This window comes from Oryctolagus cuniculus, chromosome 2 (assembly GCF_964237555.1).
Source record: "Oryctolagus cuniculus chromosome 2, mOryCun1.1, whole genome shotgun sequence".
Lineage (NCBI taxonomy): Eukaryota > Metazoa > Chordata > Mammalia > Lagomorpha > Leporidae > Oryctolagus > Oryctolagus cuniculus.
Window position 1 is genome coordinate 33,442,671 of NC_091433.1, and position 17,866 is coordinate 33,460,536.

Here is a 17,866-nt window from a genome sequence, read left to right on the forward strand (position 1 = left end):
CTATAAACATTTCCACAGCTGGCAAAATACACCTGTACTATAAATTACCTAACACTCCTGTAACTGAATCATGTAATTAAATCAGAAGGAAAGACACTTGCCAAGAGTAAGAAAAGCTTTGCCACGAGCACCCCAAAATGGGCATTCTTTGCACTGCAGTCACATCAGCCTTGAACTTAGTTTATAACATATAATTTAAAACACTCCCTAAGAATATAGTCAGTGAGACAGTCATTCACTTTCCATTCCATATTGCAGTAGATGGGAAACAAAAAAAACCTGAGTGAAAATCAGATTCACATTTCTTGTAGTAAAACTTACAGAAAACCCAAAGAAGCAATACTTAAGAGAAGTTTAAGCTCCTGCTGTGTCTACATAGCCTTAGGAGTGGGGAAATATTTTCTACTTTTATAGTTTCTACATTCTAATGAGAACAAATCTCACATAAGAAAGTCTTTTGAGACTTTTATTGTAGAATATATTTTTCTTTTCAAATCATACATATAACTAGAAGGTAATTAAAATTTTTCTCCAGGGGCTGGCATTGAGGTACTGTAGGTTAAGCTACCATCAGCATCCCTATGAGTGCCAGTTCAAGTCCTGGCTGTTCTACTTCCAATCCAACTCCCTGCCAAGAAGCCTGGAGACGCAGTGGAAGATGGCCCAAGTGCTTGGGCCCCTACCACCTAAATGGGAGACCTGAATGGAGTTCCAGGCTCCTGGCTTCAGCCTGGGCAAAACTCAGCCATTGTGGCCATGTAGGGGGTGAACTAGTGGATGGAAGATCTCTCTGTCTCTCCCTCATTCTCTGCAATTCCACTTTTCAAGTAAATAAAAAATAAATCTTAAAAAAAAAATTTCTTTAGGGGCCAGTGCTGTGGTGCAATGGGTTAAAGCCCTAGCCTGCAGTGCAGGCATCCCATAGAGGTGCCAGTTCAAGTCCCGGCTATTCTGATCCAGCTCCCTGTTGAAGCACCTAGGAAAGCAGTGGAGGATGGCCCAGGTCCTTGGGCCCCTGCACCCATGTGGGGGACACGGAAGAAGCTCTTGGCTCCTGGGTTCAGATGAGCTCAGCCCCGGCCATCACAACCATTTGAAGAGTGAACCAGGCCGGCGCTGCGGCTCACTTGGGTAATCCTCCGCCTGTGGTACCGGCACCCCAGGTTCTAGTCCCGGTTGGGGCACCAGTTCTGTCCTGGTTGCCCCTCTTCCAGTCCAGCTCTCTGCTGTGGCCCGGGAGTGCAGTGGAGGATGGCCCAAGTGCTTGGGCCCTGCACCCTTATGGGAGACCAGGAGGAAGCACCTGGCTCCTGGCTTCGGATCGGTGCAGAGCGCTGGTTGTATCAGCCATTTGGGGGTGAACCAACGGAAAAGGAAGACCTTTCTGTCTAACTCTGCCTGTCAAAAAAAGGGCCGGCGCCGTGGCTCACTAGGCTAATCCTCCACCTTGCGGCGCCGGCACACCAGGTTCTAGTCCCGGTCAGGGCGCCGGATTCTATCCCGGTTGCCCCTCTTCCAGGCCAGCTCTCTGCTGTGGCCCGGGAGTGCAGTGGAGGATGGCCCAAGTGCTTGGGCCCTGCACCCCATGGGAGACCAGGAGAAGTACCTGGCTCCTGCCATCGGATCAGCGCGGTGCGCTGGCCACAGCGCGCTGGCCACGGCGGCCATTGGAGGGTGAACCAACGGCAAAAAGGAAGACCTTTCTCTCTGTCTCTCTCACTGTCCACTCTGCCTGTCAAAAAAAAAAAAAAAAAAAAAGAGTGAACCAGCAGATGGAAGATCCCTCTCTCTCGCTGTCTCTACCTCTCTTTTTCTTTCAAATAAACAAAATAAATCTTTAAAAAAATTTCTCCAGTAATTAGTAATTTCTTCATAATTACTACTCTTTAATAACTGTACTCTTTGTAATGCTTCTGAAGAGGCTCACAAAGTTTCACTTTTAGGTTATTTGAATAGGTTTCCCCGCCACATGGTTAATGTAAAAATACAGTGAAAAGTCTTCCTCCTCTCTTTTTCTCCTTTGGTTGTATGAGTAGCACTTTCTGAGGTGCCAGAAGGCAACCACTAGGCCATGGAGTAGAATGTAACTAAAGAACAGCACAGCACTGGAAGCTAAGCCGCCAGGGTTTGGCTGCGCCTCTGCCACTCTCGGGCGAGCTCCAACCACACCTAGGAAAACAGCAATCTCTGCACCTCAGGATCCTCACCTATAAAAGGAATCTCAGTGCTTACGTCAGCTTCCTATGGCAGGGCCCCCTTCAAGTGCTCCCCACTGTACTCACTGTACTGTCTGTGGCCTCTCCCTCTCACGCATTTATAAATATACTGTTACTGACCCCCACACACCTGCAAAGGCATCTCTATGGCTTTCAATAAAGGGTCTTCTTTTCTTTTCCTAAAATGATTGGTTTCATTTATTTTTGAGAGAGAGAGAGAGAGAAAGAATGAATGAATGAATGAGAATATCTTCCATCTGCTGGTTCACTCCCTAAATGGCTGCAATGGCTGGGGCTGGGCCAGGCCAAAGCCTGGAGCCTGGAACTCTTTAAGGGGCTCCCACATGGGTGCCAGGGGACCCAAGTACCACGGTCATCGTCTACTGTCTCCCAAGGGTATGCACTAGTAGAAAGCTGGATGAGAAGTAGAGCAGCTGGAGCTTGAACTAAACACCCAGATACTGGATACTGGCATCTCAAGCATTGATTTAACCATTGTGCTGAATAACTACTCCACAACATTTTTTTTAATTAAAGATTTACTAATCTGAAGGGCAAAGTGACAGAGACAGAGAGACCTTCCATCCACTGGTAGACCCCCACTAAATGCCTCCAACAGCTGGAACTAGACCTGGCCAACGCCAGAAGCAAAGAACTCCATCCTAGTCTCTCATGTGGGTGGCAGAAACCCAAATACATGGGTTCATCACCTGCTACCTCCCCAGGTGCACCTCTTCCAATCCAGCTCTCTGTATGTCCTGGGAAAGCAGTAGAAGATGGCTCAAGTGCTTGGGCCCCAGCACCCATGTGGGAGACCCAGAAGAAGCTTCTGGCTCCTGGCTTCAGATTGGCTCAGCTCTGGCCATTGCAGCCATGTGGAGAGTGATCCAAAAGATGGAAGACCTTTCTCTCTGTCTCTTACATTCTCTGTCACTCTACCTCTCTAATAAATAAAAATTTTAAAAAAAAAGGGCTAAACACTAGGGAGCTAGATTAAAAAAAATAGCTTCCCTACCAAGGAAGTATGCAGGCAACATAAAGATTCTTTTAAGATTTATTTATTTATTTGAAAGTCAGAATTATTGTGGCAGGGAGAGGAAGAGATCAACCTTCCACCTGTTGGTTCACTCCCCAAATGGCTGCAGTGGCCAGGGCTGGGCCAGGCAGAAGTCAGGAGCTTCTTCTGGGTCTCCCTCATGGATGCAGGAGCCCAAGGACTTGAGCCATCTTCCACTGTCTTCCCAGGCGCATTAAGCAGGGAACTGGTTTGGAAGTGAAATGGCCAGGGTTTGAACCCGCACTCATATGGGATGCTGCTGCCACATACAGCTGCTTAACCCACTGCACCAAAGTGCCAGCCCCTAAAGATTCTTTTAAAAAAATATTTTTATTTGAAAGGCAGAGAGAAAGAGAGACAGAGGGAGAGGTCTTCCAACCACTGGTTCACTCCCCAGATGGCAGCAATGGCTGGAACTGTGCCAATCTGAAGCCAGGAGCTTCTTCTGGGTCTCCTATGTGGGTGCAGGGGCCCAAGCACTTCGGCCATTTTTTTTTTTTTTTTTTTTTGCAATAAACACTACGTAAGTTTTCTTTTTTTAAAAAAAGTTTTTATTTAATGAATGCATTTTAATAGGTACAACTTTAGGAATATAGTGGTTCTTTTGCCCATACCCACCCTCCCACACCAACTCCCATCCCACCTCCCTCTCCCTCTCCCATTTCCTTCTTCATTATGGTTCATTTTTAGTTTGATTTTATATATAGAGGACCAATTCCATGTCAAGCACAGATTTCAACAGTTTGCATCCACACACACATACAACATATAGAGTATAGTTTGAGAACAAGATTTGCAGTTGATTCTCATAGTACAACTCATTAAGGATGAAGGTCCTATATGGGGAGTAAGTGCAAAGTGACTTCTGTTGTTCCTTTAACAATTAACACTCCTATTTATGACATCAGTGATCTCCTGAGGCTCTTGTCATGGGCTGCCAAGGCTATGGAAGCTTTTTGTGACCATAGACTCCAGCAGTATTTGGACACGGCCAAAAGCAAAGTGGATGTCCTCTCCTCCCCTCAGAGAAAGGTACATTCTTCTTTGATGGTTGGGCTATTTCTTACTACTTTCCCAGGCCATAGCAGAGAGCTGGATTGGAAGTGGAGCAGCTGGGTCTTGAACCAGTGCCCATATGGGATGCTGGCACTGCAGGTGGTAGTTTTACCCACTATGCCACAGTGCCAGCCCCAAAGATTCTCTCAACTCTCAAAGTAGGAAAGGCTTCATCCTAAGGCTTTATAGTATCTCTCATTAATTAAGTGCCTGTTCTTTTCCTTCAATAATAAAACCGATGTAAAGGTTATAGGTGACCTTAGCTTCCTTCTTGGTCCTTAACATCCCACTCGAGCCTTCCACATGCATTTATCTTCCACTTGCCTTAGACAGCAGTTCCAGTTTTAGCCTGGTAGCAAAGGCCAGTCACTTCACAACACACAGAGGGGAAAAGATGCACAACAGATCCAGCTACTCCACAGACCCTTACTTCCTCTTTGTACTAAAACTTGGAAAGTTCATCTTTTTGGTTTTGTTAATCTTATTTAATATTTTATTATTTATTTGAAAGGCAGAGTGACAGAGATATTTTCCATATGCAGGTTCACTCTCCAAAAGACCCCAACAACTGGGGCTGGACCAGGCTGAAGCCAGGAGCTCACACTCCATCTGGTTTCCCACATGGGTGGTAGCCCCCAAGCGCTTGAGTCATCCTCTGCTGCCTTCCTAGGTGCATTAGCAGGGAGCTGGATCGGAAGTGGAGCAGCTGGGATTGGAATCAGTGCTCTGATATGTGATGCTGACATTGCAAGCTGCAGCTTAACTCACTGTGCCAGAATGTTGGCCCCTGTCAGTCTTAACTGTTATTATTTATGTTCACAATAGAGTGAAACAGTTACACAGGTCTTTGGGCCCCTGCACCCGTGTGGGAGACTTGGAGGAAGCTCCTGGCTTTGGATCAGCTGGCTCTGGCCGTTATGGCCAATTGGGGAGTGAACCAGCAGATGGAAGACCTTTCTCTCTCTCTTTGCTTCTCCTTCTCTCTAACTCTGACTTTCAAATAAATAAATATATCTTTTTAAAAAAACTTATTCATTGGAGAGGCAGAGTTACAGAGAGAAAGAGAGAGGGAGAGACACAGGAGAAGTCTTCCATCTGCTGGTTCACTCCCCCAGTGATCCAAAGCCAGGAGCTTCCTCTGGGTCTCCCACGTGGGTATGGGGCCCAAGCAGTTGGACCAGCTTCCACTGCCTTCCCAGGCCATTAGCAGGGAGCTAGATCAGAAGTGGAGCAACCGGGACTCGAACTGGCACCTACATGGTATGCCAGGGCTGCAGGTGGAGGCTTAACCCATTGCACCACAATGCTGGCCCCAAACCTATGACTTTAACAACTTGTTTTCAGTTAGCTAGATCACAAATGTTTAAACACATTAGGTGTTCTAATCTGTACTTCTGAAAAAGTTATATCACCCCCTCACCCCCAATTAAGCCAACTTCCCTGCAATCCTAGTGCACAGCTACCACCCTATGATCTCCCTTCAACATTATCTTGGAAGGAGCTTGATTTCACTCATGTGCTGGATCTCCTGCTCTCTATATTATAAGGCAGTCTTCTTTCTTGGTTAACGCCTTTTTTAAAAAAAGATTTATTTATTTATTTCAAAGTCAGAGTTACAGAGGGAGAGACAGAAAGAAAGATCTTCCAGCTGCTTATTCATTTCCCCAAAGGGCCGCAATGGCCAAGGCTGGGCCAAACTGCATCTAGAAGCCAGGAGCTTCATCCAGGTTTCTCACATGGGTGCAGGGGCTCAAGCACTTGGGCCATCTTCTGCTGCTTTCCCAGGCACATTAGCAAGGAGCTGGATCAGAAGTGGAGCAGTCGGGACTCAAACCGGCACCCATATGGGATGCTGGCCCTGCCGTGTCTTAAGCTGCTGCATCATAGCACTGGCCCCAAGGTTTATGCCTTTATTTTGGTGAAAAATAGTTCATCTTCTAGTTACTTCCCAGAAAAGGGTACTTAAGGTGAAATTTCTGAGGCCTCCCTCCAACACACTTGATGAACAGTTTGGTTGGATACAGAATGCTGGGCTGGTAATAAATTCCTGCTGGAATCCTGAAGTTACTGCATCAGTGTCTTCTAGTTTCCAGTTTTGCTACTGAAAAGTTTAAGGTCATTCTGACTCATGATCCTTAGGATGTGAGCTGTTTTCCAGGAACAGCAAGGTGGCCAGAGTTGCTAGAACAAAGTGAGCAAAGAAGAAGACTCAGGTGGAAGGGGACGGATCATGAAGAGGCATGCAGATTTTGTCATTCTGAGTATCACAGGAGCTACTGCCAGACTTTGAATAAGAAGGAACATTATTTGACTTATCTAAAATAGATCACTTCAGCAGCTATGGGGAAACGAAACATGAAAGGGAGGGTCATAGTTAAGAGGACAGAAGCAAGGAGACCAAAGGCAGTCTAACCGTAGTAACAGATAACAGACTGGAACAGGACACTGCATGGGAACTGTGATAAATGGCTGGGTATTGAATATATTTTTAAGGCTGAGCTGAAAGGATTTCTTCCTGCATCAGATGTGGGGCCAAAAGAACAGAGTATAAGATGACCCAAAAATTGCTGCCCAACTAACCTGAGTAATGAAGTGAATAGGGAAGACTCGGAGAAACGTTAAGCTTGGGGGCAAGCAGTTTGATTACACAAACATCAAATTTAAGATGTCTCTTAGTTACCCAAATGGAGATGATACATCAACAAAGTATGCATAAAAGTATGCAATCCAGAAACAGCAACATCTTGGCCTGACTAATTTGGGGCATGACTTTGGCTCTTGTTTTGATCACTTACCCTCCCCTCCCTCCAACCCTCCATCCCTTCCTGCCTTAAGATTTATTTATTTATTTTTTTTTTCGAAAGCAGAGTGAAACACAGAGAGATCTTCAGTCCTCTGGTTCACGCCCCACATGGCCAAATGGCTGGGCTGAAGCCAGGGGCCTGGAAATTCATACGGTCTCCCATATGGGTGGCAGGGGCCCAACCACTTGGGCCATCCTTTACTGCTGTCCCAGGCACATTAGCAGGGAACCAGATCAGAAGTGGAGCAGCTGGGACTCAAACTGGCACTCGTCTGGGGTGTAGGCACTGCATACAGTGGCTTAACTCACTGTGCCACAACGCCAGCTCCATCCTGCCTTTCATCCTATTTATTTTTCGTGCCAGGTTGAACAATGTGAACCACATAATATCCTTTTTGAAAGTTCTTTTCTGCTTACATCAGCCAGAATTTCTGTTGCTTGTAAAATTCATTTTCAAAAACCTAAAAAAAACCTAAGAGGGGCAAGTATTTATTTATTTATTATTTGACAGGTAGAGTTACAGTCAGTGAGAGAGAGAGACAGAGAGAAAGGTCTTCCTTCCGTTGGTTCACTCCCCAAATGGCCGCCACGGCTGGCGCTGCGCCAATCTGAAGCCAGGAGCCAGGTGCTTCTTCCTGGTCTCCCATGCGGGTGCAGGGCCCAAGGACTTGGACCATCGTCCACTGCACTCCCCGGCCACAGCAGAGAGCTGGCCTGGAAGAGGAGCAGCTGGGAATAGAACCCGGTGCCCATATGGGATGCTGGTGTGGTGGTCCCAGGGGGCAAGTATTTAATCTGGCAATTAAGATAACTATGTCCCATGTCAGAGTACCTGGGTTCAATTCCCAGCTCCATCATTGATTCCAGCTTGCTGCTAACACAGACTGAGACAGGCAGCAATGATGGCTCAAGTAAACGGGTTCCTATTACCCACTAAGAGGTCTGGATTGAGTTCCTGGCTCCTGGCTTTGGCTCAGCCCAGCCATGGCCATTGCAGGCATCTGGAGAATAAATCACTAGATGGAAGAGCTAGCAAAAGATCAAGAGTTAGCCAGCTTACTCAGTTTCTGCCTCTTTACCTTCCCAAATACATTTTTTAAAAATTAAAAAAGTTCCAGTTTAGTATGTGAAATTGATGTTAGTATATTACAAGAATAAATTCTATGTTTAGGGCCGGCATTGCGGTACTGTGGGTAAGCTGTTACCTGTGATGCTAGCATCCCACAAGAGTGCCAGTTTGAGTCTAGGCTGCTCCACTTCTGATCCAACTCTCTGCTAACGCACCTGGGAAAGCAGCAGATGGCTGAAGTGCGCAGGACCCTGTACCCATCTGGGAGACTTAGAAGCTCCTGGTTTCTGGCATTGGCCTGGCCCAGCCCTGGCCACTGTGGCCATCTGGGGAATGAACCAGCAAATGGAAGATCTGTCTCTCCCTCTCCCTCTAACTCTGTCTTTCAAATAAATAAATCTTTTTTTTTTAAATAAAAATCCAGTAAAATAAATTCATTAAAAAAGAATGAGTATTTCTAGAATTTCTATAACCTATCACTATTACATTTATTATTTTCCTGAGCACAGGGAGGTAAATTCTAGTAGCTGGAACCAACAGTGAAAAATTACATCCCCATATAAACTGCTTTTAAAATATAGGCTGGGAGCTAGCTGAGAATTCTACAGAGGCATAAAATTACAAGTATGACAAAAAGGTTCTTTGAAGTATAGCAGGAGGAGAAAACAAATATATGAGATATAAAGGCTTAGTATATTATAAAAGAATACTGATAATATTAAATGGAAAATGGATGGTTTGCATTAAAATAACTTTCTCCTGGTTTTAGATATATAATCCTAACCGATACAGGAAGACTAGGAATTTGGCCTAGTGGTTAAGATGCTGCTTAGGATGCCTGCATGCTTTATCGGAGTGCTTGGGTCCAAGTCACAGCTCTGCTCCTGACTCCAGCTTCCTGCTAACACATACCCTGGGCAGCAGCAGTAATGACTCAAGTGGCTGGGTCCCTGTCACACACGTTGGAGACCTGGATTGCGTTCTCAGCTCCCAGCATGATCTCCTATCCTTTGAGAATTTGGGGAGTGAATTAATGGATGGGATAGCACTCTTTCTTCTCTCTTCCCCTGTCTCTGCTTCTTGAATGAATGAATGAATAACAAAGTATAAGAGAATTCTCAGCCCTGAATTTTGCCATCCAGAGATAATCATTATTAACATTTTCATCTAGTTTTTTTTCTAATGCACATGAGGGTACTTCAAAAAGTTTGTGGAAAATAGAATTAAAAGGTAAGTATGGGGACCCACGCTGTGGTGTAGTGGGTAAAGCCTCTGTCTGCAGTGCTGGCATCCCATATAGATGCCAGTTCGTGTCCCAGCCGCTCCACTTCTGAGCCAGCTCTCTGCTATGGCCTGGGAAGGCAGCAGAAGATGGCCCAAGTCCTTGGGTCCCTGCACCCACATGGGAGCCCCAGAAGAAGCTCCTCGTCCAGGGTTCTCTCTCTCTCTGCCCCTCCTTCTTTCTCTGTGTAACTCTTTCAAATAAATAAATAAATAAATAAATCTTAAAAAAATAAAAAGAAAGCAGTTAGGTATCAACAGAGAAGGTTTGGCTCAGTAACACCACTGGACTGTGAATTTAAATAAAACAAGAAGAAAAATGCATGGAATTAAAGCTTCAAAGCACAATTCAAAGAAATGTTTAACAAACCAAGAGCCGGCGCGGCGGCTCACTAGGCTAATCCTCCGCCTAGCGGCGCCGGCACACCGGGTTCTAGTCCCGGTCGGGGCGCCGGATTCTGTCCCGGTTGCCCCTCTTCCAGGCCAGCTCTCTGCTGTGGCCAGGGAGTGCAGTGGAGGATGGCCCAGGTGCTTGGGCCCTGCACCCCATGGGAGACCAGGAAAAGCACCTGGCTCCTGGCTCCTGCCATCGGATCAGCGCGGTGCGCCGGCCGCAGCGCGCCGGCCGCAGCGGCCATTGGAGGGTGAACCAACGGCAAAGGAAGACCTTTCTCTCTGTCTCTCTCTCTCTCTCACTGTCCACTCTGCCTGTCAAAAAAAAAAAAAAAAAAAAAAAAAAAAGAAATGTTTAACAAACCTAATCAGCACGTTCCCATACAGAAGCAACTGAGTTTTTGTTATAGAATCTTCAATATTGCTAGCAGTGTGTTACTAATGACAGGATCACCCATCAGTAATTCAGACTGTGACTATATGCGGTATAAAAATTTGAACTTGTAAAGGATTTGTAAACTCTAAAACCTGTTGTGATGTAATTACAAATCACTTCACACCAGTACTGTCATCAACAAGGTCCTGTGTAGCACAGATTAGCGTAAACCGCAGGGCATGCACACAGTTAAACACGGCTTCCCTGACAGTCTACCAAAGCACAGTAAAGAGAAAAACACAGGGGATGACCAAACACAGGGCTTAGTTTCAACTATTTCTGAAAAGTAGCAGCGCTAATAGAAAAAAGCACACTACTAAATTCAAAATACTAAAGATTAAAGATAGTTAATAACCCTTACTAAAAATTGATCCCTGGGGACATTTCTCATAGTTAAATTACAAGGCTAAGGCCGGTGCTGTGGCTCAGCGGGTTAACGCCCTGGCCTGAGACAGTGACATGCCATATGGGCGCCAATTCTAGTTCCGTCTGCTCCTCTTCTGATCCAGCTCTCTGCTATAGCCTGGGATAGCAGTAGAAGATGGCCCAAGTCCTTGGATCCCTGGACCCACATGGGAGACCCGGAAGAAGCTCCTGGCTTCAGATCGGCACTTCTCCAGCCATTGCAGCAAATTCGGGCGTGAATCGGATGGAAGACCTCTCCTTCTGCCTCTCCTCTCTCTTTGTGTAGTTCTGACTTTCAAATAAATAAATAAATCTTTAAAAAAAAAAAAAAGCTGAAAAAAATTACAAAGCTAGGGGCTAGCGCTGTGGTGTAGTGGGTAAAGCTACTGCCTGCAGTGGCAGCATCACATATGGGTAAGGGTTCGAGACCCAGCTGCTCCACTTCCAATCCAGCTCTCTGCTGTGGCCTGGGAAAGAAGTAAATAACAGTCTTAGCCCTTGGGCTCCTGCACCTGCATGGGAGACTGGCATCCCATATGGGTGCTTGTTCAAGACCCAGCTGCTCCACTTTCAATCCAGCTCTCTGCTGTGGCCTGGGAAAGCAGTAGATAACGGTCCAAGTCCTTGGGCCCCTACACCTACATGGGAGACCTGGAAGAAGCTCCTGGCTTCAGATTTGTGCAGTTCCAGCTGTTGCAGCCATTTGGAGAGTGAACCAGCGGATGAAGACCTCTCTCTCCACCCCGCTTCCTCTGCCTCTTTGTAGCTCTGCCTTTCAAATAAATAAATCATTAAAAAATTATAAGGCTATATTTTGTTACTAACAGTACAGTCATTTGAAAATGTTTTCATTTTGGTTAAATTTATACCCAAAACTGATCATTTCTTTACTTAATAAACAGAAAATATTTTAAGAACATTCCCTCCTGGAACTCATCTATTTTTACATCAAGTGCTCAGAAATATGACATTATTATTATATTTCTATGTCCTCAAGAGTCTGGTTTAATTTACAAGTCCTTATTTTATTCCTTTCCTTTTAAGGCATTCTGAAGAATCCTAATTCTTAGTATATGCTGACTCTCAAAAAGAAAGTGTATTTAAGCCGGCGCCGTGGCTCAATAGGCTAATCCTCCACCTTGCGGCGCCGGCACACCGGGTTCTAGTCCCGGTTGGGGCGCCGGATTCTGTCCCGGTTGCCCCTCTTCCAGGCCAGCTCTCTGCTATGGCCAGGGAGTGCAGTGGAGGATGGCCCAGGTGCTTGGGCCCTGCACCCCATGGGAGACCAGGAAAAGCACCTGGCTCCTGGCTCCTGCCAGGATCAGCGCGGTGCGCCGGCTGCAGCGGCGGCCATTGGAGGGTGAACCAACGGCAAAGGAAGACCTTTCTCTCTCTGTCTCTCTCTCTCACTGTCCACTCTGCCTGTCAAAAAAAAAAAAAAAAAAAAAAAAAAAAGAAAGTGTATTTATAAAAAATATACTTCTGATCATTACTTATGGAGATACTGAGTCAGCAGAAAACCTACTAATTAAGTAACACCAATTAGAATATTTGAGAAAAGGTTTGTATCTGCCTTTATTAACCAGCTCACAAGAATACACCTTGGTTCAAGAATGTTTTAAAACAACAATAAAAGGCTATCATAAGGTATAATAAAGATGTACTTTATTGTGGCTGGCATTGTGGCGCAGAGGGTGAAGCTGCCATTTGTGATGCTGGCATCTCTTACTGGAGTGCCAGGTCAAGTCCTGGCTATTTCCAGCTTCCTGCTAAAGCTCCTGGGAAGGCAGTGGAAGATGCTCCAAGTACATGAGTCCTGCCACCCATATGAGAGACCAGGATGAAGCTCCTAGTTTCAGCCTGGCCCAGACCTGGCTGCTGCACCCATTTGGGGAATGAACAAGTGCAGGAGGAAGATCTTTCTGTCCCTTCCTCTCTGTTGTTTTGCCTTTCAAATAAATAATTAAACCTCAAAAAAAAGCATTTTATTGTTAATAATCTAATTTCTGCTTTTGCATTAAAAAGTATATAGTATAATCTAAACAGTACTGTGTTTAAGCTCATAAGCTTAGAATGTCTTAAAAACCTTCCATTTAGGGCCGGTACTGTGGCGCAGTAGGTTAATCCTTCACCTACTGGCATCCCATATGGGCATCAGTTCTAGTCCCGCTTTTCCTTTTCTGACACAGCTGGCTCCAGCCATTTGTGGCCATTTGGGGAGTGAACCAGCAGATGAAAGACCTTTCTCTCTGTCTCTCCCTCTGTCTGTAACTCTGCCTCTCAAATAAGTAAATAAAATTTTTTTTGACATGCAGAGTTAGACAGTGAGAGAGAGAGAGACAGAGACAGAGAGAAAGGTCTTCCTTTCTCCGTTGGTTCACCCCCTAAATGGCCACTACGGCTGGCGCGCTGCACCGATCCGAAGCCAGGAGCCAGGTGCTTCCTCCTGGTCTCCCATGCAGGTGCAGGGACCAAGGACTTGGGCCATCCTCCACTGCACTCCCGGGCCACAGCAGAGAGCTGGACTGGTAGAGGAGCAACCGGGACAGAACTGGTGCCCCAACCGGGACTAGAACCTGGGGTGCCAGTGCCGCAGGTGGAGGATTAGCCAAGTGAGCCGTGGCACCAGCCAAATAAGTAAATAAATCTTTTAAGTTACAGAGGGGAAGAGGCAGAGAGAGAGAGAGAGAGAGAGAGAGAGAGAGAATGAGTGTCTGCCATCAGCTGGTTCACTCCCCAGATGGTTGCAATGGCCAGAGCTGTGCTGATCTGAAGCCAGGAGCTTCTTCTTCTGGGTCTCCCACGTGCGTTCAGGAGCCCAATAACTTGACTTGGGTCATCTCCCACTGCTTTCCCAGGCCATAGCAGAGAGCAGGTTCGGAAGTGGAGCAGCCAGGTCTTGAACTGGTGCCCACGTGGGATGCTGGCACTGAAGGCGGCAGCTTTACCTGCTACACCACAGTGCTGGCTCCAATAAATAAAATCTTTAAAAAAAAAAAAAACATTCAAAAACCTTCCAGTTCTAACTTCATTACAATAGATTCAATGAGACAATCCAAAATTTGTTATTCAGAAATCTACCTCTGTCAAACAATTTAGATTTGGAACTGCCTTACCCAGAAATTTTTTCTGTCATATCAGAATGGATGGAGCAGGATTTGAACCATATCCTAATAGAAACTGAGACTTCATAGCAGCTTAGCAGACAAAGAAGCTCCACATAGCTAAAAACAATGCATTTATATATATATATATTTTTTTTTTTTGACAGGCAGAGTGGACAGTGAGAGAGAGAGACAGAGAGAAAGGTCTTCCTTTTTTGCCGTTAGTTCACCCTCCAATGGCTGCCGCGGCCAGCGCGCTGCGGCCAGCACACCGCGCTGATCCGATGGCAGGAGCCAGGAGCCAGGTGCTTCCTCCTGGTCTCCCATGGGGTGCAGGGCCCAAGCACCTGTGCCATCCTCCACTGCACTCCCTGGCCACAGCAGAGAGCTGGCCTGGAAGAGGGGCAACCGGGACAGAATCCGGTGTCCCGACCGGGACTAGAACCCACTGTGCCGGCGCCGCTAGGCAGAGGATTAGCCTAGTGAGCCGCGGCGCCGGCCGCATTTATATTATATTAACACAGGGTAGAAAATGCTGTCCGTGAAGTGTTATCTACCTATGGTGGTAAATTTCATCAACGCCAGTCTCCCGTAAAGACCATAATCTGTTTTCACGTAGTAAAAGAATTGTTGGCAAACATTTTAATCATTATGACTTAAACCATTGTTGAACTTAAACTTTTTAGAGACCATCAGATGAGAATCCTCCAACAAACAATGCTTTCACAAAAACAGGATGGACAGGGTAGGGATCAGGTCTGCGTGACTGCCCCGCTCATCTCACCAGATTGATCAGCCTTCTCATTGCATGTTCATGGGAGCAAATGCATTCGCAGGGATCGAATCCACCTTCTGCCATGATTACCCAGCTTGGTTTTACTTGACTGTTTAAATCTAGGGAGAAGAAATAATAGTGTAAGACTGCCATTCAGAGTTATTCTTGAGTTATGAAAAAGCATATACTGTATTACATAGATCTGTAAGTTTTCCTAAACTGCATATAGTTCACATTTACTAATGATCTATGCCTATTAATTACTGATCCTAAATGAGTTATGCATTTATCATATGAATTATGAACTTACAAAAGTGCTCACCCTTCTACCATCAGACCAATTTCCTACAAATATGAACAAATGTCTTTGGATGCCATAAACTGTCAAACTGTCACCACCTGTGATGCTGATGCTACACTCTACTCAGCCTAATTACTAAATTAGTTCATTTTATTAGCTCCTTTAAAGGCAGCCTTTACTCTACACCAAGGAAGCTGTGGGCGGGGGGGGGGGGGGGGGGGGGAGGTATCTAAAATGATTTTAAGGGTTTTGGAGGGAAATTAATGACAACGGACAGGAAACAGCTATATGGGTTCTAAAAATCAAAGATAAGATAGGATTAAAGAGAAACAAGATAGAATTCAAAGAAATAAGACAGTGTACTCACAACCAGATTTACCCTATGCTGGCATCCCACACGCGTGGCAGTTAAGCCCCGGCTGCTCCGCTTCTGATCTAGATCCCTGCTAATGCAGCTGGGAAGGCAGAAGATGGCCAAGTCCTTGAGCCTCTGCCACCCAGGTGGGAGACCTGACAGAAGCTCCTGGCTTCTGGCTTCAGCCTGGCCCACTCCTGGCCATTGCAGCCATCTGCAGAGTGAACCAGCAGATGGAAGACCTCTTTCTCTCTCTCCTTCTTCCTCTCTGACTTTCAAATAAATAAATCTTTTTTAAAAAGTGGGCAAATACAAGAAACAAGGGCTTTTAAGGCGCTAGTCATTGGGCAACCAAGAAGAGAGATCCCCAAGAGATTGGGACCAGCAAGGCGAGCAACATGATTGGCCCAGTTTACTCCCTGGGGGACTTTCTTGGTCAAGTTGCAGGGAGGGCAAAGCACAGCCAAAGCCCAGTGGCATCAGGGAGAAGCAGCTAAAAAAGGATCACATGGAGCAGCTAGATGAAGGATCTAAGAACTCTCAATTTGTAGATAAAAACATGGCAGTATCCAGGATGACAGATACACTAGATGGACTTAACAGCATGTTAGACATTATACAAGAAAAGATTACTGAACTTAAAAAGACAGAATGTCAGAATTACCAACATAGAAACCGTAAAAAAGGATGAATGGAAACAAGAATAGGGCATTTTTGAGCAATGTGGTAAATTTGAGTGTCCTAACATACGTGAATTAAGTATACATTTGTCAAAACTTACAAACTGTACATTTAAAACTATACAGTTTGCTGCTTATACCTTGATAAAACTGTTTTTTAAAAACAGTAATGAGAGGGGCCGGTGCTATGGCATAGTAGGTTAAGCCTTTGCCCACAGTGCCGGCATCCCATATGGATGCCGGTTCATGTCCTGGCTGCTCCACTTTCCATCCAGCTCTCTGCTAGTGTGCCTAGGTAAGCAGTGAAAGACCTGTTAGATGCTCCTGGCTTCAGCCCAGCCCAGCTCCAGCTGTTGCAGCTATTTGGGGAGTGAACCAGCAGATTCTCTCTCTGCCTCTCAAATCAATAAATCGTTTTTGTTTTTTTTTTTAAATAGTAATGAGTGGGACCAGCATTGCGGCATACCCAGTAAAGCAGCCACCTGCAATGCCATATAGGCACTGGTTCAAGTCCTGGCTGCTCCATCCATTTCCCATCCAACTCCCTGCTCCTGACTCCTGGCTGAAGCTTGGCCCAGGTCAAGCCTTTGCTACCATTTGGGGAGTGAACCAGTGGATGGAAGATATTTATTCTTTCTCTCTCCCTCTCCCTCCCTTCCCCCCCTGCCAATTCTGCCTTTCAAATAAATTTTTTTTTTTATTTTAAGGAGCTTCTTCTGAGTCTCTCACATGGGTGAAGGGGCTCAAGGATTTGGGCAATCCTCTGCTGCTTTCCCAGGCACATTAGCAGGGAGCTGGACTGGAAGTGGAGCAACTGGCACTTGAACCAGCGCCCCTACAGGATGCTGACACTGCAGGATGAAGCTTTAACCTGCTGTGCCACAGCGCCAGCCCCAGTAAAATCAATCTATAAAAAAAAAAAAGTGGTGAAATTAATGCTTATATAAAGAAATGCTAATGAAACAAAACACTTTGGCTAAAAAATGGAACAGTTTCACTCATTCAAAAAAAAAATAGCACTTGTGCTAGGCCTTTTAGTGAGCAAACACTGATAGAATCCTTACCCTAACAGCTTTTATATTCCAATGGTGCAAACAGGCACTAAATTTTTGTTAAATTATAGATACAAACTGATAAATTCCAAAAAGATAAATGGGTCAAGGATGAAAAGAAAACCCACAGAATGGGAGAAAATATTTGCAAATCATGTATCTTACACAGGTTTCATATCCAGAACACATAAAGCACTCCTGTAACAAAAGAGACAACCTGACTTTAAAATTAGCAAAAGGTTTGAACATCTCTCCAAATAAGATATAAAAATGGCTAGTGAGCATACAGAAATCAATCATTAGGAACATGAAAATCAAAATCACCCCAAGATACCACTTTGCTCTACTAGGATTACTACGAAAACATAATGGGAAACTAGTGATGCTGCTTTCCTGGGCACACAGCAGGGAACCGGATTGGAAGTGGAGTAGCTGGTACTTGAACTGCCACTCATATGGGATGCCAGCATCATAAACATCAGCCTGGCCCACTGTGCAACAATGTCGGCCCCAGAAAAATTAATTTAAAAAAGTAAAAAGATAAATTTTTTTGTTCAACATAAGCATCTTTAAGTTCAGGACACGTTTTAAGATTTTATTTATGTATTTGAGAGGCAGAGTTACAGGCAGAGAGAGGAAGAGAGAGAGGTCTTCCTTCTGCTGGCTTACTCCCCAAATGCCTGCAACGGCTGGAGCTGGGGCCATCCGAAGTCAGGAGCCAGGAGCTTCCTCTGGTCTCCCACGTGGGTGCAGGGGCCCAAGCACTTGGGCCATCCTCCACTGCTTTCTCATGTCATTAACAGAGAGCTGGATTGGAAGAGGAGCAGCTAGAGCATGAACTAGTGCCCATAAGGGATGGCAACACTGCATGCGTATGCTTAAC

At 45.5% G+C, this 17,866-nt stretch overlaps 1 protein-coding gene across 2 annotated transcripts in view; it reads right to left on the reverse strand.

The window, feature by feature from the left end:
* SMIM14 (small integral membrane protein 14) overlaps nt 1–17,866 on the reverse strand; it is an 80,209-nt gene that overhangs the window by 35,366 nt on the left and 26,977 nt on the right. For both annotated transcript variants that reach the window (XM_051842486.2, XM_070068124.1), the window contains exon 2: nt 14,605–14,714. In XM_051842486.2, the coding sequence (XP_051698446.1) occupies nt 14,605–14,679 (75 nt within the window). In that variant the 5' untranslated portion in view covers nt 14,680–14,714. The remainder of the gene's footprint in view (nt 1–14,604; nt 14,715–17,866) is intronic.